Below are 27,725 nucleotides of genomic sequence, written 5' to 3' on the forward strand. Positions count from 1 at the left end.
TTCTCAGCAGTTTTTTTTCCCCTAGAGCTGAAGGAGTTTCATTTATAGGGCTGACACCTATACGACAACAATTATTTTGTTCAGACATTCTGTGGCCCACTGGTTTTGTGATCATCTTCTGTTACACTGTGGTCTGTTGTAATGAAAGGCTTTCCTCACAACCAGCTCGCTTTTTTAAATATAGTGTTAGACTTACGCTGTGATGCAGAATCATGAATGAACCATAAATGCAACTTTAAATGGGCTGTACCTACATTCAGTATTTTTTAAAAATGTTTTCGTGTTGATGAGTTAATAACACAAACTCAGTAATATTTATCTTTTCCATAACTGAATATACAAGTTCTCAGAGGAACATGAGGCCGCCAGAACACTGCTTGAAGCTGGAAAGGATTGATTGGGTCTTGTTTGCATTGTCTGGGGCAGAGAGTTACAGATCCAATTCTGTGGCTAGTTCACGGAGACAGAAGTTCACGACTGGGATGCAAAGTGCTCTCTGACCGGAGTGACTCTCTGGTCAGTCTGATATGCAGGTGACAGGGTCAATAGTTTTGGACTCAGCAATAGGGGGGTGGACGTCTTGGAGACCCTGCCCCAGAGTCTGGGTTGATTTACATATGCTCAGTACCCAACTGTCTAAAAAGCTAAAGGCTAATTAATCAATGGGGTTCCTGGGTAAAACATCACACTTGTGTTGATTGGATTAATCAGTTGTCTGTTAATCAATATAAAATGCTGTGGGCTCACTGTCATGTAAGAGGGAAGACACCAAATCATACAAGGAAAGTATAACAGCAAGGTGATGTTCTTCTACTCTGGAATATGAGAAAGAAGTAGATACAGTAATACAATGATATATATCTGATTTGTAAACCTGCAATCATCTGCTCCCTTGTGTGTAATGTTCTTTACTGCATACATGTGTTTTGTATTGCAGGGCTGTCTAATGATTTATTATTATTTATTGACTGTAATCGAAAATATATTGTATCCTATAAAATGATTTTATCGTTTTATCAGTATACACGTCTCTGTCATCCGAATGAATGATTATGCATAACATGACTTTGATCTCACAGAACTGATTACATAACACGTGCACACTGTACTATTGCATTTGCCAGTTCTTATTCTATGTAACTACAATACTGTTTTAACAAATGTCCGTCAGCGTCAGGCAGCAGTGATAACTTGGTGTATCATTCAAAGGAGCCGTCCATCACTTGGAGCAGTTTTTAGTCTTGTGTGGGACTTTCAGCGGAGGGATGACACTCTTTCTTTGTTTTCTCCTCAAAGAGCAAGCCAAAAATCTGTCCAAAAGACAAAACAAAAACAAACTGTCCTCTGGAGCTTCAGGAGGTGTGGCTGTCTGCTGATCACAGGGCTGGAGGTTTCACCCCCGCCTCCCGTCCACATGTCAAAGTCTCCTTGGACACTGATCTGAGGTTGCTTTCGGCCACTGGGGACACACATGCCCTGACACGAGGGTTAGGTCAGGAAAGGCATCCTGCATGCCAAAGCCATTGCCAAATCTTAAAGATTGCTTCTTTCAGTAAATTGGCCATAGGGTTAACCTAGTACGCTGCAGAATTTGGTGTACACCTGTTGTTGTCATGTTTGTGTGCCACTCATTTAACATGGAAAGTCAGTAGAACATCCTTTGGCATGCTTAGTGCAGACATCATCACGACACATTCAAGTGAACAGTTTAAACTTGTAAAAAACACAGTGATGTCAAATCATTATATGATATACTTAGAGAAAGGAATCCACTTAACAAATAACTTGTTGACACTGACCTGCTGAAGCACTGGTTATCCCTCTGCAAAGCACGGGCCTCTGAAGCCTTCCAATTGAATTAATCTTTAAACATCAAGGTTGAGGACAGATTACAGAGATGAAAGAGAGCTAACAATACATCAATATCATTGGCTCCCAATAACCAAACAGTTAAACAAACATTACATCTACAGCCACACGTCAACATCCCCTCTGCAACATGTCAAATTAGGTTAAAGGGACTTTCATGCACGATCACATTCTCAGGTTGAATTGAGTACTTGGAATACTTACGGTTGGATTTCATGTACCCAATGTATGTGACACAGGTGCAAGATTTTCATGGACATGTGGTTTGCCCAGCGGTCACACACAGACCTCATCACATAATGATTTGACCTTGTGTGAAGATTTTCAGTCAAACCACTTTAAAGGGCCACTGTGTAGTGTTGGGGAATAAATAATATTTAGAATGATAATGAGGTAATAACAACAACTCCATAACTGAATAAGCAAGCTGTTCTCCGAAGAACATGAGGCCCCAAGAACACTGTTTGGAGCTAGAAAAGGTGGCGGCGTCCACCAAATGTAAACACAGTGAAACAGTATAAAGGTCAGTAAAGTCAGTTTGTTTGGTCAGTTCATTCAAACTTTGAAACAAAGACAGTTGGTTCAGTCAGTGAAGATCTTTCTCTTCTGATTAAAAACTACGCAGTGTACCTTTTGAAGGGTAAGGATGAACTTTTGAGCTCAGGAAGGAAATGCTTGATATAATTCTTGATCTTTATATGAACTATGTTGATAATACAGCTTCATTAGCAAAGAATGGAGGAAAGAACTGTTTGGACTGATTTAGTTTGTACAGCAAATTAGACTGCAAAAGCTTTGGATAAGCACCATAACATAATAACAATGATCTGATAACTGGTATTTGTATAAATGGCAATTAACGCTTAAACAACTTGAGTATCCAGATTAGACATAAGAGTTGCTGATCCAAAAATCACAGAGTGGTTTAATCAAATAGTTGTCATATGTAGTAAGTTATGTAATAGTGAATGTTTTTAATCCTGCTCCTTAGGACTCAGGGATCTACCACGTTAACCGTGTGGTAAGGTCACTGACTCAAATCAGCTTTGTGTAAAATGCCTGGACGTTATCTTCTTATAGTTGAGAATCCTGAGACCTCGATTTTAAACATTTATTGTTTCCTCGAGCATAAAATACAGTCCGATGCCCTGTGCCGCCTGTGTCTGGTGTGAATTGACATTAAGTTGAACACCAGATTTCATTACAATTTCGGCATTTTTTTAGGATGATGTCTCTGAACTTCTGTGTGTCACTACCCTTATAACCACTAGGTGTCACACTCAGGCTTTTAATTTTCTATCTATTATATTTGACCACCAGGTCCTATACTGTGAGACAGTACTGAGTTAACTACGCGTGAAAATTTGAGCATGTTAGCAAACTGACTTGACCGTGTTGCCTTTGTCTTATATTTAAATCCTAAACTTGTGACCGAGCTGTGACCTGTAATCCTGTGTGTTTGCACCAGTGCCCGTGTTGCCTGTCAGCACATTGAGGCACTGTCGTTTCCTCCTCAGCACATGTCTCGCTCACTCATAAACTCCACTTCCCCCTTCTTTGTCATGAAACATGTCTTGTCTTCCTGTGACACATTCTGTATTAACTAGATGTCTGACCTGATGTGAACTTGTCATTTAAGGACGCTGGAACATTAACATGGGCAAGCTACAGGAGGACAACCCGGCTGACCACAAGACAGGCGACCCTGGAAATAAGAGCTGTGAGCAGGTCAGTGTTGTCAGAACACCAGGGCGAGGTGTGTGTCCTGAAATGACATCTTTTGTGGTGTGTGAAATTAGACCAACTGATAGTCCTGTTCTCACAGGCCTCTGCAGGTCAAGGCTGTTAGAAGGTACTGGTAGTCGCTGTCTTGTCATCTTCATTAACCAGAGTGGTTTATACTCTAAGATAAGATAAGAGGTTCCTGGCAAACTGGCAATAATTTTTTGAAAACCTAAAAAAACTAAAGACCACATACATTCACTAATCGAGGATTATGAAAAAAAACATGCGTATTTCTGATGACGGTCATGTGAATTGAGCAGAGGCAATAGAAAAGAATAGGTCAAAAGAAATGCAGACATCTCCCGATTTAAGAGCCATTATTGTGAAACTATTACATTTTGCCCTGTGGACCAGCGTAGCTATTATACATTTTTATGTGAGACTGGGTTGTTAAAAAACACGTGAAAGAAACTTTATTTCTGTAGTCACTCATGTCTAAAAAAATGATTCAGTGATGACTTTTCATGAAGTAAGACCCAATTCCCTCACACGCACTGGCGATACAAGCGTTACAGTTATTTCTTTGACCCAGGCGGCCCCTGCAATTCCAGGTTTATAGAGAGCCTCCTTCTCCTCAACAATAAGGCTCTCATCAAAGATAACACAGCCTGATGGTTTCTGATTTTCCAAAGGACGATCTTGAGCTGCAGGTTCCAACTGGGCTAAATCACTAAGGTCCCAGCGGAGACCTTTCCATACAGCTTCATCTGCTCTGGTACTGCCCCGCTGTACTCCACACATAATTGATTCAATTCAGCAACAACAATGAAGTACTAATGTCAGCGAAGGTGGTGCCCACTAACTCAATAAATCACTCACATGAAGTGTTTTGCTTACTGTGTGTTTATGCTGACAAACACATTTTCACACAGTTCTGTAAATGCGAAGAGCATCATTAACATCGTGAAAACATGAAACACATTTCTCAAACAGGAATATATTCATAGACTGTTTTTTTAATACCTGTCGTCCTCAGTAGAAGTATGATGAATAGAATGCATAGGTGCACAAAGTGAGTGTTACATCCTTCCAGAGGTGTGAGAGGGACACATTTTAAATCTCCCTTAAGTGCTGAATTTCACAAGTAAGAAATCAAACGTGAAAGATATGATTGGATGCATGAATTAATAATACAGCAAGTTAAATAATGTAAAGTTTAATTGACTGCAAAAACATTTTTTTCTCTTTATCTCCAACCAGGTCATAGAATGAATTAAACATGATTTTTCTTTTTTGTACTCTCCCTTTCATCGTCTTATCTCCATTCTATTTCTGTTGTTTCATTCAACCCGGCAGATGTTTAATAATTTATAGATTTGACATTTTCCCCACGGAACATTTCATTTTTCTCCTCCTCAGTGATGAGAGGGGCTTGTCTGCGCTCGTTCCATGACCAATGTGTGCAATACACAGACACACATCCCTAGTGACAGGCTCGATGCTATGTGAGGGGCAGTGGTGGGAAAAAAAAAGAAACAACAACTAAACAATGCAAAGTTCATCTACTGGAAAGGGCACTGTATCTCGTTCTCTTTGGACATTAGGGCCACCACAGATGGCACCTCATCTTGTTTTCTACCATCTACCATGGTGACATCCTGGAAGGCACTTTTGTGGTCTTTATTGCCTGTGAGTCCATTACTGCCCTGGACAAATTAGCAAAATCCAAAAGGTGGACCTGGAACAAAGCAAATACTGCCTCATGTCTTTTAAGTTTCAAAATAAGGAACGTGACTTCTCCCCTCCTGAACTTCTTAATTTATGTGGGGCCCCTAAAGGCTCACATGGCAAAAAATAATGATGTGGAAATCCCTGCACATGGGTTTCTGAACTATGTGCAGGGATTGCAAAACTGTGCTGTGCTTTTCCTTAGAGCTAACAACAGGCTCATCATAAACATGATAAAGTGCCCTCAAGGGCGCCCTTCCAGTGGACAAATGTGCTGAAGTGCCCCATAGGGTGCCCCACAGCTGGCGCCCTTTTCATTTCTTTCGCCCCCGTCCCTCAAGCACTGGTGAGTCCGCCACTGTATTGATGTATTGTTTCCGCATATGTTGCAAAATATGAAAATATGAGCGTACATGGATTTCCGCATGAAGAAACAGATTCTTTATCCATTCTTGTCCATTCGTCTTGGAGACCGGCACCTTTGAATAACCTCCTCTTGTTGGTGCTCTGACCTCCTGATGACACAATCATGCCTTTTTCAAAATGTATCATCAGGCTTTTAAGCTGAGTCTCGGGAATCAATCATCACGCGCAGCAAGTGCAGTAAAGGAGCTCCCGTGGGGCACGCATAACAAGGACTTATTGGAAGCGTACTATCATCAAAGCTATTCAATTCTGAAAGGAATAAATAAGCATGGGCAGAAACAGCATAGATGTCACACACAAAACCACTTTATATGGACTAACTGCTGGTGCTGTTTGCAAGATTTCTCACTGTTGGCGGTCTGTTAGAAATGAATAAACACAGAACCGTTACTATAGGAATGTACGGTGGGCAGCCACGCTTTTCCACTCTCACATTCAGCACCTGCTTTAGCTCTGTTTGGCCTCGACCTGCTCAACCCAGCCTTCTCATTCAGATGTGGTTCCATTTTCAAGGAAAAATTGAACGGACCATATCAGATTTTATAGGCCATTCAGTGTCAGCCGTATGCTAAACCTCCACGCAGAGCCTGCCCGTAGCCTGAAGTGCCTAATTCAGCACGTACAATTCAATTAGACCTCTCACTGCTGAGGTGTTGAGACGCCTCGGATGAACTGTACCTTCTTATGCTCCACTACATTTTTTTGGCTGATAACATCCACGTTCTAATTATTGTGAGCTCTACAGCAGTCCTTAACTTTGCCTTCATCTTGCACTTCTGTAGCCTTAACCCACGGCCTCTCCCTGCTACCTCCAGGTTCTTGCTGCAGCCTGTGGCCTCTCAGCGTAAGGTCTAGATTGATGCTGTGCATACAGAAGTTCTTTGTCCTTCACAAACTTAACAGTGTGCAAGACTCATACTGGAGAGTGTTTATGTATCAAGACTGATTCAGGGAGGCTGTAATAACTCCCTTTAGGAATCTAAAACTCACCACTTTTTCAAAGACGAACAGAAAATCAGCATCATTATATTTTGTTTTGCCTAAAATCAAAGAAAATGTGTGAACTCCTTAGCAGTACTTTGATTGTTAAAGGAGGATTTCAGTCGATTTAATCATGCAGCTTCATTGCTCAAGCTACCCTTGACTTGCCAGTACTGAAGACGCGAACACATTTGGTCCAACCATTACAGGGCTCCGTGAATGGAGAGTTAGCATTGACAGCTAACAGCATGGGGTCAGAACTTTACACTGTGTAATGCAACATCAGCAGACACCTTACAACACAGCACTATAGCGTGTATGACTCAAAATGAATAAGAAAGTAGTTAAAACAGTGTGTTTGTGCAAGTAGCCACATACCGGTTTGTTGACATCCGTGTCCTCCGGTAGCTAGACCAAACTAGTCAATCCGTCGAGCGTGTGCTTAGTCCCTCACTGGCGGAGGCAGAAATGTATTCCAGCATTTTCGTTTTTCTGTTCATAATGTACATGTCCATGTTACAGCCTGTCATGAGCCATGATGCTTACGATAGCCTGTTAAACCTGTTGAGTGTTGAGCACACGCTCGAAGGACTGCCTAGTTTGCCACCACCACGACTAGAGCAGACAACAAGCTAACTTGCATGTTCTGTTCCTGCATGAAAGGAATTACCTCGCCATACCACCGGGTGGCAGTAGTCTGTATTTAACTTTCAAACCGTTGTTTTGTTAAATTTGTGCTTTTTTAAACACCACTCTCACTAATATAACCATGTATCATGGCACTTGCGAGAGGAGAAATGCACAAAATGGATGAGGTCTTGGATATTACAGTGCACGTTCAAAGGGCTTTCCCTTTCTCCTTCTGTTCCTCCTCTCTGGCACTGATTCACTCAGCTGAACATTCAATCAAAGTGATTTCTCTCGCCAATGGGCTCCGCCACTGTTTCTATGCATGCAATTGGCCCAAAAGCAATCAACAAGGGCCGACGGTCTCATACACTCACAGACGGGGTGGCAAAAAAATCTGGGGATCCCAAAAGTACCATCCCTCGAGCTATGTCACTAAAATAGCTAAAAATATCTAAAAACATTTTTCAGTTTATTTACCATAATTTTATAATATGGATGGAAGTCTGTTTTTACACTTCTAATAACCTGAAAGTCTGAAACTGTGAGTCGTATTTGTTTTCCAAATGCATACAATTGCGCATGCTTTGAATGAACAAATTCTTTGTTGGTTCGTCTGTAGTTTGGTCCATAGCAGCGTACAACAACACTGTTTATATTACCATGGAATTAAGGTAGAGTATTCATTCATTTAACTCATTCAGCTCGATTAGTGCTTCTTTTAGACTTTATTCAGTCATATCAGACCAAATTTCCAGGCTCTATATGAAAACACATTAATGTTCCCCAGAGTATGAACCCATTCCACAATTACTCAGCACCATCTTCTGGCCTAAATGTCAAATTCGCACTCAGAGGACCTCTCATGATCTAATTAGCAGTGTGCCATCAAATTTAAACTCATTCATTGTTCCTAGGGCCTGAATTTCATGACTTTCTGGCCTTTTCTCTTGTGACACATGTGGGAAAAACTTTATGGTTTCTCCAACTGTGGTCTGTTGTTCTGTCTGGTGCACACAGTTTATGATTTATAATTGTAACTGCACTAGCTACTCAAACAGAGAATCCTTCATTTGATGTTGTATAATTCCAGTTATTCTTTCCTAATGATCAGTTACGTGCCTCCTCAACATGTTTGGAACATTGTTGACTGTACAAGGTCTTGCTGTTCAGAGAGACCTTGGATAACAACTGCTTCTATCGTTTTGTACCAGTGGTCTTACCTTATCTTTGCTTCTGTTGACGCTGTGTTGGTACTATCTGTTGCTTAAGCAGTGAGACAACCCGGGCAAAGTGAGGGAAATAACCCAGTTTCCTGGCCTAGATACCTGAATCCCCTTGAAATTGATGACTATCAGTGTGACGCCACACAAATGCTCTTACTGTACTTGCTCTTAAGTTTGTATGACCAGTATGAATAAACCTGCGTGTTTGTTATATGTGTCCTCTTGTTAGGAGCCGGTCACAGCCTGTCTGCTGAGTGCAGCCTTCTTCGGTGCCCTGGGCTCTTCTTTCATTTACGGCTACAACCTCTCCGTGGTCAACGCCCCTGCTTTGGTGAGTCAGACTGTTAAATTGTCTCGCAGGACCGTTTGTACAGAACCACCATTGATTTCTCTTGCTTTGTTAACACTGCTAGCAATCAATAAACATCTCACTAAGACGTTGCTTCAGGAGCAGAGCTAATGACGTTAGCTTCGTCTCTTGTTCTTGAGTGATTGTGTAAAAAGCACCTGTTCACCAGCATAGAAACAATGTCTTCATTATATTAAACCCCATCATGAAGTGCTTTTTATTTCTACTCTCAACACAGATCTTGCGTCTGCCTAACACAGGACTGCTGGGTTAAAGGTTTCACAGTGTGTGCATACAAATTCAACAGAGCAGTGGTGTGAAAAGAATACTGATGCGTGCTAATGTAAAGGAAGTACTCCTTGTCGAGGTAGAGATTTGCTAATTCACCGGAGAATTTCAGGCTCAGTGCTATGAATCAGATGTTTTTGATACATGGAGAGAAGGCCCACAGTGGTCTCTGCAATCTTTCAGATGTTTCTGACTTAAATACAATGGTTACATATTTTACCATTGTTAATTACTCCTTCCCCAAACAAAGGCCCCCTGATGTTTGTGCTGGTCTTGCCTTACCCAGGGCAGTGACCCTGTGATGTTTAAGTGGACTGTGAATGTCATCCTATCTACCCACCTGTAAACACCTCAGGTGAAGAGAACTGCCCCTCATATAACTTCCTGACCTGTTCTAATACTAACAAAAGTTAAAGACCTGCTCCCCTCTTCTCCGATCTGACATGTTCTCTACCATACATTGATTTCTGAATTCAAAACTATTAAATTCCTATGCCAATACTTGTAACCACAATGTAAAAATGCTCCACTACGTGTAGAAGTCCTGCATTCAAACATAAATCAAAGCATGCAAGGGAAGCTGTGGCTCCAATGTAAATAGAAAGAACTATAAAATGAATCAGTCTTAAAAAGGTTAATATTAAAGCAGCTATGAGGAACTTTTTAATTTGATTCTGGCTCCCCCTGTGGACAAACATCGTATGAGCACCACCAGCTTGTAGCTGAAGAGCCACAAGCTGGTGGTGCTCTGGACAGTGTTCACATTCCTTTTGGAGGCAAATGAACCAAAGACTTTAATATTGTTTGCAGGATGCATGGTGAGGTGATGTATCTACATGAGGTTATATAAGATTATTATGTGCAAGACTATGGTGAAACGAAGTAAAGTTTATTTTAATGCTCTGCTTTTCTTTCTTTCTTTCTTTCTCTCTCTCTCTCTCTCTCTCTCTCTCTCTCTCTCTCTCTCTCTCTCTCTCTCTCTCTCTAGGCTATTGAGAGATTCTTAAGATTGAGAGATGTTTCCTAAATGCATCAATATATCAGTGATAATGACAGATTGACATCAACAATAGAAACAGAAATTTTTGGGGGGTTTACTACTTGAAGGTCCGCCTTGATCAGTCTAACTTTATTGTCTTTAGCTGAGCTCCCCCAGGAATGTGAATTATGAGAGCAATTTAGGACATAACATCTCTTTTACATGCTCAACTATTCCAAGTATAAAAGTTTTTTTCCTTCTAAACACTTTTGCCTTTTGCTGGATGCATGGACCAAGGGAGATTTATTTGGCAAGTTACCTTGAAGTATATTCTCTGTCATCAGCACCATGGACAGCAGTAGGAGTTGTGGTAGTTGATAAAAGCACTCTCTAGAAAAGTCTCTTAAGATGTTTGATCAATTGTGATTGGGAAACATCATCACAAAACTGATGCTGTAGATTCTTTCTGGATTTCAAGGATTCACAAAAGTTGCGTCATTTAAGACTGAAACATTTCCATCAGAATGCGCCAACTTTAAAGCTTTAAGTAGCACAAATATTCCATCAGATCGCCGTTTCAGCTCGGCCGGTAAAAATGTTCTTTATGCATTGCAAACTTTTGATGATCAAAGACAGATTGCTTGTTTTTTTTTTTTTTGCACAAGATCCCAATCTTCAATACACACTTATCACTTATCTACAGCCAAGCCGTTTCTCATTAATTCCATTGCTCTCGTAAAATTCCCACTGTGCTTCTGCAACTGATTCACACGTCCATGTATGTTTAGCGATTCCCTGTTGGTTATTCTCCTTTATAGCTTCTGCTCATCTAACAAACAAGTTGGTCATTAAGCGCTTGCTGGCCCCTCTCCGACACTGCAGGGGTCTGCCGCTGCTCCTGCTGTCTTTACAAAAATTCATGCAAAATAAATGAGCAAGCGTCTTTCCAGTTTTTCTGTAGTTTTGCCAACATGGGGATGTAAATCATTAAGGACCAGTGTGAATGACTGTGCATGAGTACTACAAAGATTAGGACACCGCCGAAGCTCAAATCATTTAATTAACCACTTTGATAGCAATCCACTAAAATCACAATAATTTCTACAGATGGCACATAAACTCTGTCAGGTAACATTCAGTTTCTGCTACGCACAGCAGGCCTCAGACAGCCAGCCAAACTGTAAGTGTAGCTGCAGTGGGTAAATGAACACTGAAAACAGTATCAAAAAATGCATGGCCATTAAATTCTGATAACTTGTGGTGTTTTAGATCTCAGGCATGAAATGTCAGCAAACACCTACTCATTCTGGAGTATAGGAGTATAGATGTTTTTTTTTTTTTGCCTCTAGCAGAGAGACCAGTCGATTCTGGATCTACTATCAATCATTGGGAAGGTGAAGGGAAGATTAGCCACAGAGTTTACGAGTTCTTAACTGGGAAACTGGATTTACCCAGTCAGAGTTGTTTCTGATTAGCTTTTAAACATGTACCTGACAAGACTCCATACATGTCGTATTGTTAAGACGGCAGAGGGGAGGGATCAAACAAAAGGTCATGTCAGGTGGTGATTCATCTTTATAATCAAGATGATTTCATTCGAAGTGCGCTTGAACCTGACACCGAGCCCTGCTCAGTCGTATGAAAACTGCTCAGTGGTGTTTTGAGGCCAAAATAAGCTTGACTTCTCAGAATGACAGTATCTGGATCAAAGACAGAGCAGACTAACTTCCGGTTTAGCAAAATGGGGATAAAATGATTTAATCCTGTGGCTCTTCTTCTAGATTTTGGCTCAAATTCTGTGAAACAAATAATTTCCCCTGGGGTTGTGAAGCTTTAAAGAATGTATCCACTGTTTTACAGACACTTATTTCCCATTGGGTCTATTGTTAGCCAATTCTGGTGAATTCATGACTTTAGAAACTGGGAAATTTTTTTTAGCAGGTGTATCCACATGTAAAAAATACTGTATAGACCCACTAATTTGGGTGGAATGGCCGGAAAGGCTGAACACCTCAGCTAGCACAGCTTAAGAGTTGAATCTAAAAATTTGCAATGAGATAATCTCCAGCCTTTGTGCTGTCGACCTCGGATGAAAGTTGTAGAAGATTTCTGATGCCTAAATTCAAACAAACAATGTCAGTGTCATAATTTAATGAAAAACAACATCAAAATGCAATACACCTCTATATCCCTGGCATTTCTGTGTTGTGATTTTGAATTTAAAATTCAGATCGTTTTAAACCTTTGGTACAAAAGTCTGGATAGGGAAAGAATAAGTCTGATTACTGACCTGCAGCATGTCTGCACTGTTTCAGCAGATTACTGCAGTGGCACATTTTACCGCTGGAAGTTACAGGTGAATGAGAGAGCTTGGTGTGTTGCTCTGACCGACAGCTTCGCATAATGATCATAACTCTCTTCTGTGATAATTAGCTGCCTGAACTGCAATGAATAAAAATAAATAATAAAATAATAACAATAAAGGCATTGAAAAGCCTTTAGAAACCAGTGGAGGCTGTGACCCCTCTTCTTTAAAAAATTACCTCAGCTGGTTCAATAATTCATGAGCTTTTCTATTTCATAACCCTGAGCAGCCAGCGTGGGTCTCAATGGTTTAAACACCTTATTCATCAACATTAGCTCAATCCATATAGTTTTTCTCTATGCACTCTGATCAGGGTTGCCAGAAATTGTTATCATGGCACGATTTGATAATGATGTAGTTCGAACACCACATATGATCCTCTGCTATGCAACAGCTCCACAGATGAATTAGAACTCCTTCCTTGACGGTATTTTTTTCATGTTGGTAAATTTCAACATGATGCACTGCATGATGGGAAGATCCAGTCTGTTCTCAGTTGTTTTTTTTTACATATGGATTGTGATGTTTGGCCTTTAAAGTTTCATGAAAAATGTGAACCATGTAATCATTCACCTTCCAATTGATGAATGATGACAATTAAAGTCATCTCTTGTGCGTCACAGTTCATTAAAGCTTTCTACAATAAGACATGGATCGAGAGATACGGGGAGCCCATTGCAGCAGAGACAGCCACCCTCCTCTGGTCCATCACTGTGTCCATCTTCGCCATCGGAGGCCTTCTCGGAGCGCTGTCAGTCTCTTCTATCATCAGAGTGCTGGGAAGGTGAGTCGACGCGCGTGAACTCATAATTAATTCTTGTTGAACACAGATGAATGATTCTCCTACAGTTGTATCAGCCTTGGGACCTGAATCATTAAATCAGGTAAGTAGCTTCCTGAAGCTGACTTTCAGCTCAGGCACATCACAACGGTAATGCCCTCTGGCACAGCTTCAGTTCAGAGGATCAGATGTTAAGGTTATGGTCACATTGGGGACGAAAACTACGTGGGTAGTGGTTTCGGAAAACATCACGCTTTGGCTTAAAATAGCTTCTTTTCCTAAAATGATCATCATTGACTATCTGTTCTGCAGTTTTTGTCTAATCCTGCTGACAAACCAAAAAACAACTGAGAACTAACACACGGTGAAAACACAACCTCCTTGGTGTAGGGAATGATCCGAGAGTAAGATATTTCCAAATCACTGTGCATTGTCTAATTCATACATATATACAGTATGTAATCTATTACCGTATTTTAATCTAAAACAAGAGCCATCAAATATAGGTCCAGGGACAGTTGGCCTTGCATAGGCTTGTAAAGTGTTTTACCACTTAACTGTGACAAACATTTTCCAATAGCGACACTTCCCTGCTGTACACTGCTCTTCCCGGCTTGGTGGAAACACTTGACAAGGTTTACCTTCATCCCAGTACGTGACATATACACATACATTATTCATTTCCTGCTCCTTCTTTTAGATGCTTAGGAAACCATGCTGCGGTGCGCTCTCTGTTTTCTGTGTCAGGCTCTCAGCTCTCACTTTCCTTTGTCACCCTCCATATCCTCTTTCTTCTCCCCCTGACAGTATCTTAATCACTGTCTGAGACCATTAGCGCAGTGCGGGTAATGCGGGAGTTCTCCATGTACATAGGCACTTACAGTTATAGAGCATGGCAAGAGCCGGTTGTGACTTTGCTCTTCAAGGAATCCCTGTTTGCCGGTCTTATTTACTCTTATGGATTTGCCATGGGCTTACACAAGAAGCACTCTTGATCAGTACAGTAGTTCTGAAACAGCAACAACAACATCAACAAAAAAAATTAGCAAGCTTGTTAGTCTGAAAGCATTCATTGCTAGTTGAGACTGTGAGGAAGACTGTGAGATGATCCAATTAAGTGATTGCGGATCAGTCCTGCGGCAGTATGTCTGAGCATGCTATCTGATAGTGGCACAGTCATTTTTCTAAATTACTTGTTTAAACGATTTAGTAATTTTTTTGCCGATCAGCTGTGTACAGTTTTTGGGCTGTTTTGCCTGAGTCACGTCCATATGTGTGCTCTTGTCCTCGCTTTTCTCACTGGCTTATAGGTGATTTCACATACTTCTGTTAGCCGGTCTGTGTTTTGTAACATCTGGCTCAAAATCTGAGGACACATGCGAGGTTGTTTGCTTGTGAGACACCCTGTCACGATTTTGTGAGTGTGATGCAAAGAGAACAAAGATCAAGATGCAGACAGACTGGTGCCATTCAAGTCAGTTATTAGTTACCCCCTGTGAGGCTTTCAGGCAGGTGCAGGTAGGAACGGGTAGTTTCGGTTAGTAAACGACATAGCGACTGTTACATACAAACTAGCAAATGGCTGGGGAAAGAGGCTAGCAGGTACCGTGACACTGATCAGGGAAAGTTGGACAGATACAGGTAGGAGAGTAGGCAGGGAAGGTCAGGTAACTGTGGGGCAGGGGCTGGATATAAAAGTCTGGGGACTGGCCAGCCTGGTCAGTGGCCCCATGCTGCCGATAGTTACCCCTCTTGCATCACTTCCTCCCTTATGCAGAATGTATTCATTTATGAAGAATTAATAGGAATCATTTATTCATAAGAATAAGAAAAGGCCAGGCGGAGGCAAGGTGGGCTGTAGACTGGACACTCTACAGAGTCTGGGGTTTAGCTCCTGCATGTGATCAAGAATCAAGACTGTTTTGCTTTTAAGTTACGTCACGTTAAGTCAACGTACATTCGTCGCGGAGGTTATGTCAGCTCATCCCAACCGCGACTGTTTGACAGCGCAAATAACAGACAGTCCAGAAAGTCCTGACAGGTCATCATCGTATGGGAATTATTTGTCAGCATGCTTTATTTACAAAGTCTAACCATACCTTGTATTATTGTTAACTCAACCACTGAGCTATCCAAAATGCATAACTCGGCTGGGAGCAATGGTTGGAATGGCAATGATGGCAAAGAAACGCAGGGGGGAAGAGAGAGGTGGCTGATGGAAGGAGCAGAGAGGAGGAATAAGATGGAAACAGGGCTGAGATAGGTGTTCTGGTGCAGACTAAAGTTTTTCTAATGTTAATTTAGAAATACTTAAGATTTAAAACCAGGTTTTTGGCATTGATTTTAAACATGTTTGTATATTGTTATATTGCCTTTAATTCTGGAAGGACAAATAAATTACATACAAGTTAAACAGCTGAGGATTTTTGTATTTTGGGTAACTTGACATAATTATTGTACATGGTGTTTGATGGTTTCCAAAGACAGAAATGTGTCGGGGGATACTGAAAAAGGCATTTTCCTCAGACTGAGCAGCTGCAGTTTGACAGCTTATTCTCCACTGTGAGATCCAATCTCTCAGCCTCTGTGATGAGTTTCTCAGCTTTCTGCCCAGCTGTGTTTCACCACCTTGGTAAAGTGCTGCACAGCTGTACGCCCTTCTCCCCCACAGGGACAGACTCAGGCACCGTCAGAATCACCTCGGTGCCCTGAATTATTACACATTCAAAAGAATCTATTATCGACTAATGATGAGGTTTTGACTCTCTGAGCAGGGAGAGACTTATGAAGCTTTTATTTGAAGTCGTTCGAGAAAATTAGGATGCCCTTGCGGGTCACCTTGGCTTTCTCAGGTGGCGCTCCTCGCTGTTTCAATGAGCCTGAAACATATTATTCATTCTCGCTCCGTATTCTCTGCAAGATATCTTGGGGCATGCTGGCAGTTTTTCACAGTGTCTTGGAAAAAGGTTGAAATTCAGATGTCAGGGAGAAGAGCTGAATATATTATCGCAGATAAGGACACATGGAGCAATTTACGAGGAAAGTATTTCAAAGTGGGACCAACTGGTTCATTAAAAGTTTGCCAGTCAGGTTTAGGTACATTTTAAAAAAACATACAAACAAAAAAAAAACATGATGGTGAAATATTTTTTCACAATAAAGACAGAATGTTAAAAAAATGGTAATTATGATGTGTCATCCAAAGTGACTTACAATAGATACATTTGTCACAAGATAGAAACCCCGACGTATCACTGTTGATACAGTAACAAAAAAAAATAGAATAAATAAAAGCAATTGTCAAGCCCTCATCTGAGGATTGTCGGTGCCATTAATCAAAGACACCTTAAGTGCGTAAGTGCTATGATTAAAGTGCTAGCGATAAGAACATACGTTTTTTGTTAAAGTGCAGGACACGGACAGCTGTTGAGTTTGGTGTGAAACATCCTTGTTTTTGGGGCGCCCCAGTAGCGCTGTAGGTAGAGTGTGTATCTGCTTATCCCATCTCCTTTCACCTGAACAAAGAAGCCATGAAAAAGGCCATCATTTAGAAAAAAAATCATGGTAAGAAATAGCTTCAACCAGAGAAACGATGTGGCCTTGACATGTGTATAAGGCAGAGGTGAAACAGCCATCGGCGATAACTGTTTGTGAGGCGTGAGGACTGATGACAGATCACACTGCTGCTGCATCACACCGGCAGCAACCAGAATCAACAGGAGAGCACATATTTCTTTGACTAATGACATTGCACGAGAAAGCTCCTCTGTTCGTGGCAATGGAACCCTGCAGTCACAACTTACCAACAAACCACATAGCTCTGTGGCGTTCCCTTCAAAAGTTCGAGATTCAGGCAAATCTACAAAGGTTTGATTTGATGAGAGAACGAAGGCCAATTCAATGCGCAGTTAGTCTGAGTCAGCACGGCCTTCATAAATAGTGCGCTGAGAGTGACATTGCACCCACATCATGATTAAAGTAGTATGTATCTCTATATTTATATACATAAAGTGCCTCTCAGGCCTTCTAAATACATAACGAATATTCTGAATTGAGCTGTAATCAATTTTTCTCAGACATAAAGCAACAAGAAGCTTGACTGGTCATGAGCAGCCTCCTTCAACCAGTACATATTAATTTTTCTGCAGTACCTATTCACTCTTTATCCTCTCACGGCCATGAATGGCGCTCCATATTATTCTTTTTATAAAGGCTATTCTCACCTCTGCCAGTTTTTGCTGCAAAACTCCTGACATCAGCTGTGACCATCTTTTGTTACTTGAATGCTAGAAATAAATGATCCTGCTCATTTTGACAAATAGCAGTGAATAAACAACCTCTGCACAAGGGCCATGATTCATATAATTTTGTTTTTGATCATTATCCAGCTGTTCCTATAGTGATGTTCTCTGCTCGGGGTTGTGTCTCTCTTTCCAACCATATTTTCTTCTTGATTTCAGAAAGGGAACCTTGCTGCTGAATAACGGCTTTGCTGTCATAGCTGCTCTGCTGCTGGCCCTGGGCGAGACGGCAAAGTCGTTTGAGATGCTCATTGTTGGCAGGTTTATTATTGGAGTAGACTCGGGTGAGTTCTTCATGCATTATGCCATGGTTACTATATAGTTTCAAAGGGAATTATTGATTTTCTGATCAAGCACAGACCTTGGTGGCAAATTTTATTTGAAATTTATTATCATGTTACATGGAGAAAACTTACCCATGAAGGAGTTTAATTGTGGTGGTGCTCAGTATTGGACTTGGGTCCCCATCAGTGGCATATATTGAAGTACCCTAAACTAAACACACAGAATCAATCAAAAAAGTTAATATTTTATCTGAATCTTCCAATGAAATCCCAAACTTTTCTTTATTTCTAAGTTAAAAGAAATGACAAAGATGTAAAAATCCCAAAGATGAATATTAGAAGCTTGCAATCCAACCACAGGGAATAAGACAAATCAATGGGCGTTGTCGGATATTGCGGAGGGTTTACTTCATCAGTAAGCAACAAGACTTCCATTTTTGAGGAATTACTTTTCCAGGAATGCACGTCTTCATCACAGACATAGATGTTATCATCAGTGCTCATTCATCCCTGTCCCTGTGGCAGACCCGCACTGTTGTGACCAAAAATCAGTGAGGCAGATGCTTGAATTCATCAAGTGAAATAAACAGTTGTGTTCCTCTGATTGGCTCTTAACTCCTGAATAGTGCTACCTAAATCCTCAGGTAAGTCTCATGTTGATGTGAACTTCATATTGGTATGCAAGCCAATTGTCAGAATGAATGCTAGCTAAGAACATTTCTGCAAATCTTTTTAACACTGTGCTCAACATCGGTTACCACTTGGTTAGGGTTAGGAAAAGTCACGGTTTTGGCTTGAAATACCAGTTTTGGTCGCGACGACCACGGATTGGAGATGGTCTGACTTCTTGTGAAAACCAACACAAATGCTGGAAGTGTCCCCAGGTGTCCTTAAAAACACCCCATGGTGTGACATCAACTGCGGTCAGCCGTTTGGCAGCCTTGTTTGCTTCTAATGACACAACCACCATCCCTCAACCTCCTGATGGGAAAGGTGGCTCATGAGCGTATAATACTTGATATACCGTGTTTGGTACAAATGCCACTCTTGCACCTCTCTGTGGTTTGCAGAAACATTAACTGCTAACATTATATCCTGGCAACTTCTGCTACATGCCCACTTGAATTGTCCCCTTGGTGCCTTGGTAGATCTGTACAGCTTTGCACTACACTTTGACTGTGAGCACTGCACTGATCTGCTAGTATAACCGGCTAGCCATACAAGTCAATCATGTGAGTGCCAGTCACAGTTTTTACCCCAAGACTGTTGTTGTGAAAAAGGTCCTTTGAGTGAGATAAAATCTCTGTTTGGCTGAAAGTGTCCAAAAACAACATCCAGTACACCTGCAGAGCACGATCACTTGTTCACAGTTTCTCAACCATGGTAATTGATTTGTGCAAAGAGCTGTCGGATGATCAAGTGCTCTGTCACTGCTGACCTTTTCTGATGCACAACCCATCAAGGGACCCATAACGTTACCACACAATCCAATAGGTTTCTCACATGGTTGCCACATGTCGAATGCTGTTGGTGCACATTGTTGGCTGCTGGTTTCCCTGGGCTCTTGTAATTTCCAGGGAAAACAACATAGATATAGATACAGATTCAGACATAGAGACGTGGATTTCTTTTCTCCCTCTCTAAAAAAGCATTTCAGTGCATTTATATTTCATATTACACATGAATCTCCCCTCTGTCCTTTCCATGGCACAAACCATTGCATGATGTTTATTTCTTTGTTTTTTCTGACAGGTATCGCTCTCAGCGTGCTTCCTATGTACCTGGGAGAGATAACACCAAAACATATCAGAGGTTCCATTGGTCAGTTCAACTCTATCCTGATCTGCTTGGGAGTGTTCACAGGGCAAGTGCTGGGGCTGCCAGAGCTGCTGGGACAGGTCAGTGTGGCTAGAGACTGTAGACTGTTGGAAAATGTATAGAGTAAGTAGTATTTCTCCTGTTACATAGGTTTTCAATGGGATATGATGAAGGATGAAGCCTAGAGTTACGTTTTTCAGTGCATTTTCAGTGTCACAAAAATCCAAGTAAGGGCAACAAAGTTAGTTTCAATCTGGAATCTGGTTTGTTGCCAAAATAGGGTTTCAGATACAAGGAAATGCCTTGGTTAGTTAAAGAAAATATAAAGAGAGATGGAAACAAGCACTAGAGGTCAAGAAGCAAGGATAGAATTGTGAACAACTTATAAAAAAATAATGACATGGGCTTTTGGGGATGTTTATAATATTTGCACATTACTTGCCCATTTCGACCTTTGTGACCTCGGTGTTCAACTTTCTGTCAAAATATTGAGGTCAAATCAAAACCTCCTCCCTAAACACATGGCTTAACATAAAACAAAAGGATGCACAGAAGTGTGACGTTATTACAATTTTAGAGGATAAAGTGGACAGGAAGAGGAAAACAAAATAACAATTATCTACTAAAAGCCTGTTGTGCTATAAAGACTTTAATGGAATTGCTACTGTAGATGCAAAGTGAAGACTAAACCAGACAGATCAGTTAAACTGCCTTTTGGATTCCTTTAGACTAATCTCTCTAATCAGCTATGATTATTATCACTGGAATAAATGCACTGAACATAAGAGAGGCCCTGGATTATGGAAACTAAATCTCCTACTCTCAGATGAAAAGAAGATGTTGTTGAGGTCACAAAGACACACACACACACACACACACACACACACACACACACACACACACACACGCACACACACACACACACACACACACACACACACACACACACACACACACACACACACACACACACACACACACAGAAAACCCGACTGTACCCAGCGGAGAAACACATGACTCAAGTTTATGGCCCTTTTTATGTTATTGTTGCAGAAGAAGTAAAGTCTTGTTTGTCCAGGAACACATACAGCACTGCACGTTTAAAACTCATGAGGTTTTATATGAGCTATAATAAAGACCAGCAATTAGTGTGTTAATGATGTCATTAAAAAATCATTTTGCACACTCCAGACAGCGGACAAAACACTATCTCATTGACCCAAACAATCAACTGAATAAGAAAGTTGATGCATCTCTCTTCCACGCACTTCATTAGAATGCAAGAAAATGATATCATAAAACAGCTAAACAGCTAAAAACTAGATCCATAATGTCCACATCCGAGACCGAGACCATAGATTTTTAAAATGATTCAAAATCTCGTCAGTGTATGAGAAAAAGGACACATTATTGGACTGAAGTGTTGGAATACAATGGCACCTGTCTGCTGCTGATTGGTGACAATGATGTAGCTTCAGTGCAGGCAATGATAGCAAAGCTGTCCTTAATCACCTCCTCAGTTTCACACCGATTCACTGCTGTGAGTCTGCCACCCCACTTCAAGAACCTCATCATGATGTGTGACATCAGAATGAGATTTAAATGTCAAGGACGAGAGGAGCTGATGAAGCCATGTGTAGGAGGAGGAGACTTCTCGAACTCTACAGCTGGGGCTCATAGTAGTAGATGCACTGGAGGGAAAAGCTAGACACTCCTGATCACACTTGATGACGAGAGCGACCTGCCATTCTGCTTTTGAAATTTGCAGAACCAGCAACAAGTCTTCCTAAACCACTTGACTGATAAACTTTAATTGGTATCTGCCCCTTATTTCAATAAGATAGCAGCAGGACTTCTCAGTCGAACCTTGTCGCGCCCTGGAGGAAATGTAATCCTCTTTATGCCCACCAGTTAAACCATATTGACTCAGCCCACTGCAGAGTGTTTCTCATGACAGATCCAGCCTTCATATGGAAATGTGATTATTCATGTGCCAGATTTTCAGTTTGTCTTTTGAAACATACAATAGACATAAAGCATATAAAACCAAACTTAGTTGTGTAATATGAAAAGAGGGCCAATTATACGGATCACGGTGCTTCTGGTACATTCTGTTGACTTTGGCTCACTGCTTGGATTTCCACTTAATTGCTATCCTGCATTTAAATCATGCTGGTCTATCTTTTACACCCAAGGGTGACCTTGGATTCCTTTTAGTGCTTTTCTGAAGTTAGGCCAAATGTATCTATCACTGATGTAACTGGAGCATTGTATTGGAAAACAGTTCTGCATGAGAACTGTACTGTGTTGGGAAGTTGATTGCTTCTCTCTTTGTGAGTGAACGTGATTTCATTTCTGTTCATAATCACACAAACAATTAGGAAAGTGCCCAGAGAGAACTGAAGTTTCCTACACAAGTAAACATTATTTATGTGCCATTTCTATGCCGTTTCTTTTTGTTTTTCCAATAAAAAAGGATGATATGAATCTAAGGCTCTTATTATCATGGACTTAGCTAATATAGCACAAAATACTGTATAGCAATAAAGCAACATTTTTTAGCTACTAGTGAACTACTAGACTAGCAAATGAACTACTAGACTAGCAACCAGCAAGCACTATGGTGCTAGTGGTACTGGGCTGTGCTTTGTCCTTTAGAGCAGGGGTCACCAACCTTTTTGAAACTGAAAGCTACCTCATGGGTACTGAGTCATATGAAGGACTACCAGTTTGATACACTTCTGAAATAACAAAACAGAAACAGATAATATCAATATTCAATTTTCATTTTTAGAACAGGCCTGAGGGCTACTCATGTGGTCCTTGGGGACTATCTGGTGCCCGTGGGCACTGTGTTGGTGACCCCTGCTTTAGAGTCTGTAAGCCTATTAAAAAAATGCTATGTATGAATAATAAATAATGCAGTGATCTCATTGGAAAATTCTGCGGCATCATTGCATTTATTTTGTAACATCTTCAGGATAAATAGGTAAATGCAAATAGGTTTATTTATTTTTAATTTGTCGGAGTTGTGTACCTTAAAAAACATGCGCAAACATACATTTGCCATTGCGACTAGCTGAGCCATGAGCTAATTAGCTAACGGTAGCTAGCTACAGTCAAGGCTAGCTTGCAGAGAGCAGCATTGGTTGGTTTCTCTGGTGATATTCTGCCCCCTATGTTTTTTGAGCTCCCTTTGAATCCGGGCCTTATTTTGCAGATGATCCCTTTAAAGCAGCAATACAGAACTTTACTTTGACTTCACTTTGGTGGCCCGCAGCTGTTACACCTGCGTACCTGCTGTTACATCATGGCATGGGACTGAACAGCATTTGCATTTGTTTGTGTAATTGTTTGCACATGATATATACTTCAAAGCTGCAATCATCTCGACCGCATCCACATCCCGCTTTGTTTGGAGCTTAGTACTTAACAGTATTGCATGTTTCCAGCTGTGCGCTTGCTTTCATTCCAACGTTGATGACTGAAGAGCAGCGAACATTCTTCCAAAATCCAGTGAATATTGGATGGAGCTACGATTTACATAATTTCCACATATGGGTTTCATCCATTTCGTGTTTGCTTCACTGTCTCCACGATTTTCCTTTGTGTCTAATCCAACGGGAAGGAAAATGATGCGTTTTCTATACCATGTATATGTACCATGCTCTGGAGTAAAATCCATTGGTACGTTTTGAGCCATTTGAATTTGACATTCAAAATAAAACACAATTAATGCGTATTTTCACTTTAACCTTAGGGAGACATCAGCTCTGTTTGGAGAGCCAGTGTGAGCCTCAGTGTAGCTGTGAATCCCCTCATGCTTGGTTTTATTTTCCAGAGGATTTGACCAAGTTCCCCTCTCGCATTTTCCTCCACCGTCGTGACATTTACACACCCGGGAATAGTGTCCAAGCTTCGAGCGAGCAGTTTCTCATTTTTAATTTATAAGTATTGGGTTGTCCCATCCATCGCCTCGACCTACAGACCACCTTTATAAATATCATATGGAGTTGTGTGTCTTCATGCAGCCACTGTTATGCATTCATATCACCTCCACGACGCCCTTCAGGACAGCCTCTGTCCCCGTCATATGACAAGGGCATCACAGAGATATGTGACATATCTGAGGATAATTTGCTGGCATTTAGTTACGTGACACAAACGGGTTTCCTCTCAGCGGAGGCTTCTGGTAACGGGAGCTGGGCTGAGGTGCCACTTGTTGTGAGGAGCCAAATGGTGATAAGCTTTGACAAATGATAATTACTCTAACCTTCATGCTTACCCACTGACCTTCTCCCAGTAGACGCGCATGTTTTTCCAGCATTAGAGCAGGAACAGGCTTTTAGCCACCCTACCACTTAAGTCTCCTGAGACACTGGATTCATCACCGGGTAATCTAGCTCACATCAGTAAGGTTGGAATCCGTGGCCTTAACAGGCCCTTATCTATATTCCTTATCCATCACACCTGCCTGTGGCTCCAGAGGGCTGTGTGAGTGGGCAGCAAATCAATGGATTGTTGTATGTGTGATTGTCACTGTAATGCAATTCAATTTCGATGGCTGTCCCACTGGGTCTCAGATGTCAGAGTGATGTGGTATTCTAAATGACACTGATATTTGCCTTTAGGTACCGTCTGTGTGCGTGTGTGTGTGTGTGGTTTCATCTCGCAGTTTAACAGAAAAGAAACAAACAAGAAACAATAGGAATTGAGTGTTTTTGGAACATGATTTATTGTTTATTTAACTACTTTACAAGTAATCCAGTCAGGCTGGTGGCCAGATTAGATTTAAGCATTTTTTAAATTAACACAACACACAAGGATAGACCTGACCTGACCACGAGGCGAGTGTGTTGCATGCTTCTATAAGTTTCACTCGTTCAACAGCTAGACACTCTCTATGTCTGCTGAGCTGCTAGTGTCCATTAGACTTTTATAGATTCTTCATTGAAAAAATAGGCTGATTGAACCGAAACAGTAAATTTGCAGACAGCTAAACAGTGAGTTTAAACTCACAACTCTCTGTTGGAGTGACTTCCTTCTCACATTGTTTCCACCTTGTCATTCAACAAATATTGATTATAGTTGCTTTAAGTAAATATTGACTCCATATCAATCCTTCCTGTAATACCTCTTCTCCAATCTATAAAGGAGCGTCGCTTTAATATCTTAAGAATGGGACAGCACACACCTACAAGGGCAAACTGTTGATTTGCTTTTCTGACAGAGCATCAGAGAAATAGCTTCCCAGAGGACTTGACAATCATTACAAACAGCTACAGGCGGTCAGGTGATGGGCTTCTCCTGATCCTGCCAGATCCCCACCTATATAGGATTCCACAGGCTCGGAGCATGACGATGTGAGGCTTTTACCAACAAGCTTTTCATTTCGGGAGAATTTAATGTGAAAGAAGGCGTTTATCATATTTAAAGAGATACAATAACTCCAGGGGAACGTTTATCTTTCAGGTAATAGGGAGCGAACAGGGACGTGACTAGGAAAAAGAATTAGGGGAAACCGGTTCCTTCCCCTCACTGGGTTAGTGTTCTGGGACTTTATTTTCCTCTGAGAGCAGCTTGGTTATTCAGTCATGGAATGGGGTTATTTCTGACTTTGTATTATTACTTTATTAATATTGTAAATGGTAAATTTCTGAGTGTGAATTTCTTCTCCAAAACTGCATAGTGCCCCTTTAAAGGTTCATATCATTTGGCATGCCATGTGCATCACTGGATTAATTAAAAATTACTCATCCCGGATAACAGAACATTATACTGTATAATTGCATTAATCTCTACCTGTAGCTGACAGTGAGTGACTGTCGGCCAATTAGATCTCACTGCTCGCTGTGGAAATGAAGATTAGCAATTAAATGCTGCTGGAACTTAGTAAAGATTAGCTCGACGCAGATTCATCTCTCACTCTGGGATTGTTCTAGCTATAGTGATGAAGACTGACTGAACACAGATAATATTAGCTTTTATGATTGGACGCATTGCAAATGTGGCGCCCACCTGATATTTCCATTACAAGACAGGAAAGACATGTATCATGTTTCTCTGTCGCACAGTCACGGGGTGAACCGGCTGCTGCTGGTGGACACAGTGAGGTGTGCATTCAGTGTATGTGGGTGGGTGTTCTTGCCGCGACCTTGTTCTGCACAAATGATCATTCTTCATTTGCCTTCAAAGATGTTCATGTCTATGTATATCACTAATAGCCAGAGTCTTACCTGATAAATACCGCAGGCGTTTTATGTGAGTGTTGCATTGTGACACCCTGCCATCTGTCTCCATGTTCTCCTTGTGCTTTACATTATTAAAGAATTCCCTTTTTTTTTTTTTTGATACGTCTGACAGGCCCGGCAAACAATCGGCCTGTGAGTGCGGTCAACGTCAATGAACTGTCACATCGTAACAAAAAAATTATACGGGCGTTAGGAGAATTGATGTGAAAATGTATGTAATACAGACGTCAGATATTAATGCTCGCTGAACGTGAATTAAATCACCCACACTCGTCTCCAGCTGGGACAAAACGACTCTGGGCTCGGCATTACCGCAGCATGCTTTAGCTCATAGCAATGAGCTGGACAGTTATCAGTGTAGACAAGCTCGTTTTATCTTTCAAAGAGCATACATTTTCTATTTATTTGAGTATTCCAAGAAATAGCTCTAAATGGCCTGACTGAGAAAGATAAGTAAGCCCCGAAAGTTCAACTGCGCTGCACAACTTTGTAATGATTCACTCAGTCTCGTTCCTCTCCCCTCTCATTAGTGTTTATATAAAATATGAATGTAATATGTTTCCCTCCTCAAAGTGTCTAGGAGCTCCTTTTTTCACACAAACTCAGTGAGGAGTGGCAGCTTAAACTTTTCCATTTTGTTTTGCTTGTTGAGTTTCCAAACTTTTTACTAACGTAAGTAAGAAACTCGTGCAGAACTGACATGGTAAAATGTTTGTCTTTTTTAGTGATCAACTATTAGACATGGAGATGTAGATCCAAACTAGGTACACATGGGAAGGACAGATCATGGGAGGGTATTCCTTTGGACCTATGATTCATCATTGTTCTGTATGTGCTCTTTATATTCAATGTGCAAAAGGTACAAAAAGAATTTCAAAAGAATTTTCTTCTTTGGACTGAAGCTGATCCTTTTTATCGCCTTCTTTAAGCTTTTATACATGCGCTGGTAATCTTTGTCTTCATTTCGCCCAAGTTGCTATTAGCATCTTGAATGTAATCAGTACCAGTACCTGCGAGCAGCAGCTTTAAAGCTTTGGTTCACTCTCAGCGAGATCATTAGTCCTGTTGTCAGTGATAAATTCAAAACAGGGGAAGGACAAAGTTAAAGTCAAGCTGATGAACAGTGTGAGTGTGTAAACATATTCTGATGCACTAGTGTGGCTCATCAAGTAGATCGGGCTTTATCTGTTCGAATACTTCTTCGAACATGGCACAAAATCGCTCTTGAAAATACTTAATTCAGAGATGAAGATTTTGTAATTTTCCTTCATGGTTTTGGACCACATTATACTGATTTGATTAGAATAGATTATAAACAAAGACTGTTTATGCGTCAAACACATTCAAACCTTTTCAGGAAGGTGTCTCTTTAAGCCTCCCTCACATTTCTTTAGAGCACGACAGGTGTCCGGGCATCCATGCCCTCAAACAAAACAACAGCAATTGTGTTTTTCAGGAAATAGTTCAACCTTCTCTCCCAGAATGTGATGGAAAGATTGGTACTGCTCTCACATTTATGCACGCAGCAGTTGGGGTCAGGAGCTAGCTGGCTCTAACCCGCTTGGAATAGCATACTCATTTGATCTATAACTAATTAACTAAATACATCTGCTTGATTAAGATAGTGTAAGCTAAATAATATTAACATTTTAACACAACACATCAGTGCCAACCGCTATCTCTAGGCTAACTTCAGAAAAACAAAATGAATATCCAAGCATGTACGT

At 41.0% G+C, this 27,725-nt stretch overlaps 1 protein-coding gene across 2 annotated transcripts in view; it reads left to right on the forward strand.

Annotated features, from left to right (window-relative positions):
* Window positions 1-27,725, forward strand: part of slc2a9l2 (solute carrier family 2 member 9, like 2) — a 102,042-nt gene that overhangs the window by 3,948 nt on the left and 70,369 nt on the right. For both annotated transcript variants that reach the window (XM_037100574.1, XM_037100573.1), the window contains exons 2-6: window positions 3,509-3,597; window positions 8,812-8,913; window positions 13,187-13,347; window positions 17,805-17,929; window positions 19,682-19,827. In XM_037100574.1, the coding sequence (XP_036956469.1) occupies window positions 3,526-3,597; window positions 8,812-8,913; window positions 13,187-13,347; window positions 17,805-17,929; window positions 19,682-19,827 (606 nt within the window). In that variant the 5' untranslated portion in view covers window positions 3,509-3,525. The remainder of the gene's footprint in view (window positions 1-3,508; window positions 3,598-8,811; window positions 8,914-13,186; window positions 13,348-17,804; window positions 17,930-19,681; window positions 19,828-27,725) is intronic.

Source organism: Acanthopagrus latus, chromosome 6 (assembly GCF_904848185.1).
Source record: "Acanthopagrus latus isolate v.2019 chromosome 6, fAcaLat1.1, whole genome shotgun sequence".
Taxonomy (NCBI): Eukaryota; Metazoa; Chordata; class Actinopteri; order Spariformes; family Sparidae; genus Acanthopagrus; species Acanthopagrus latus.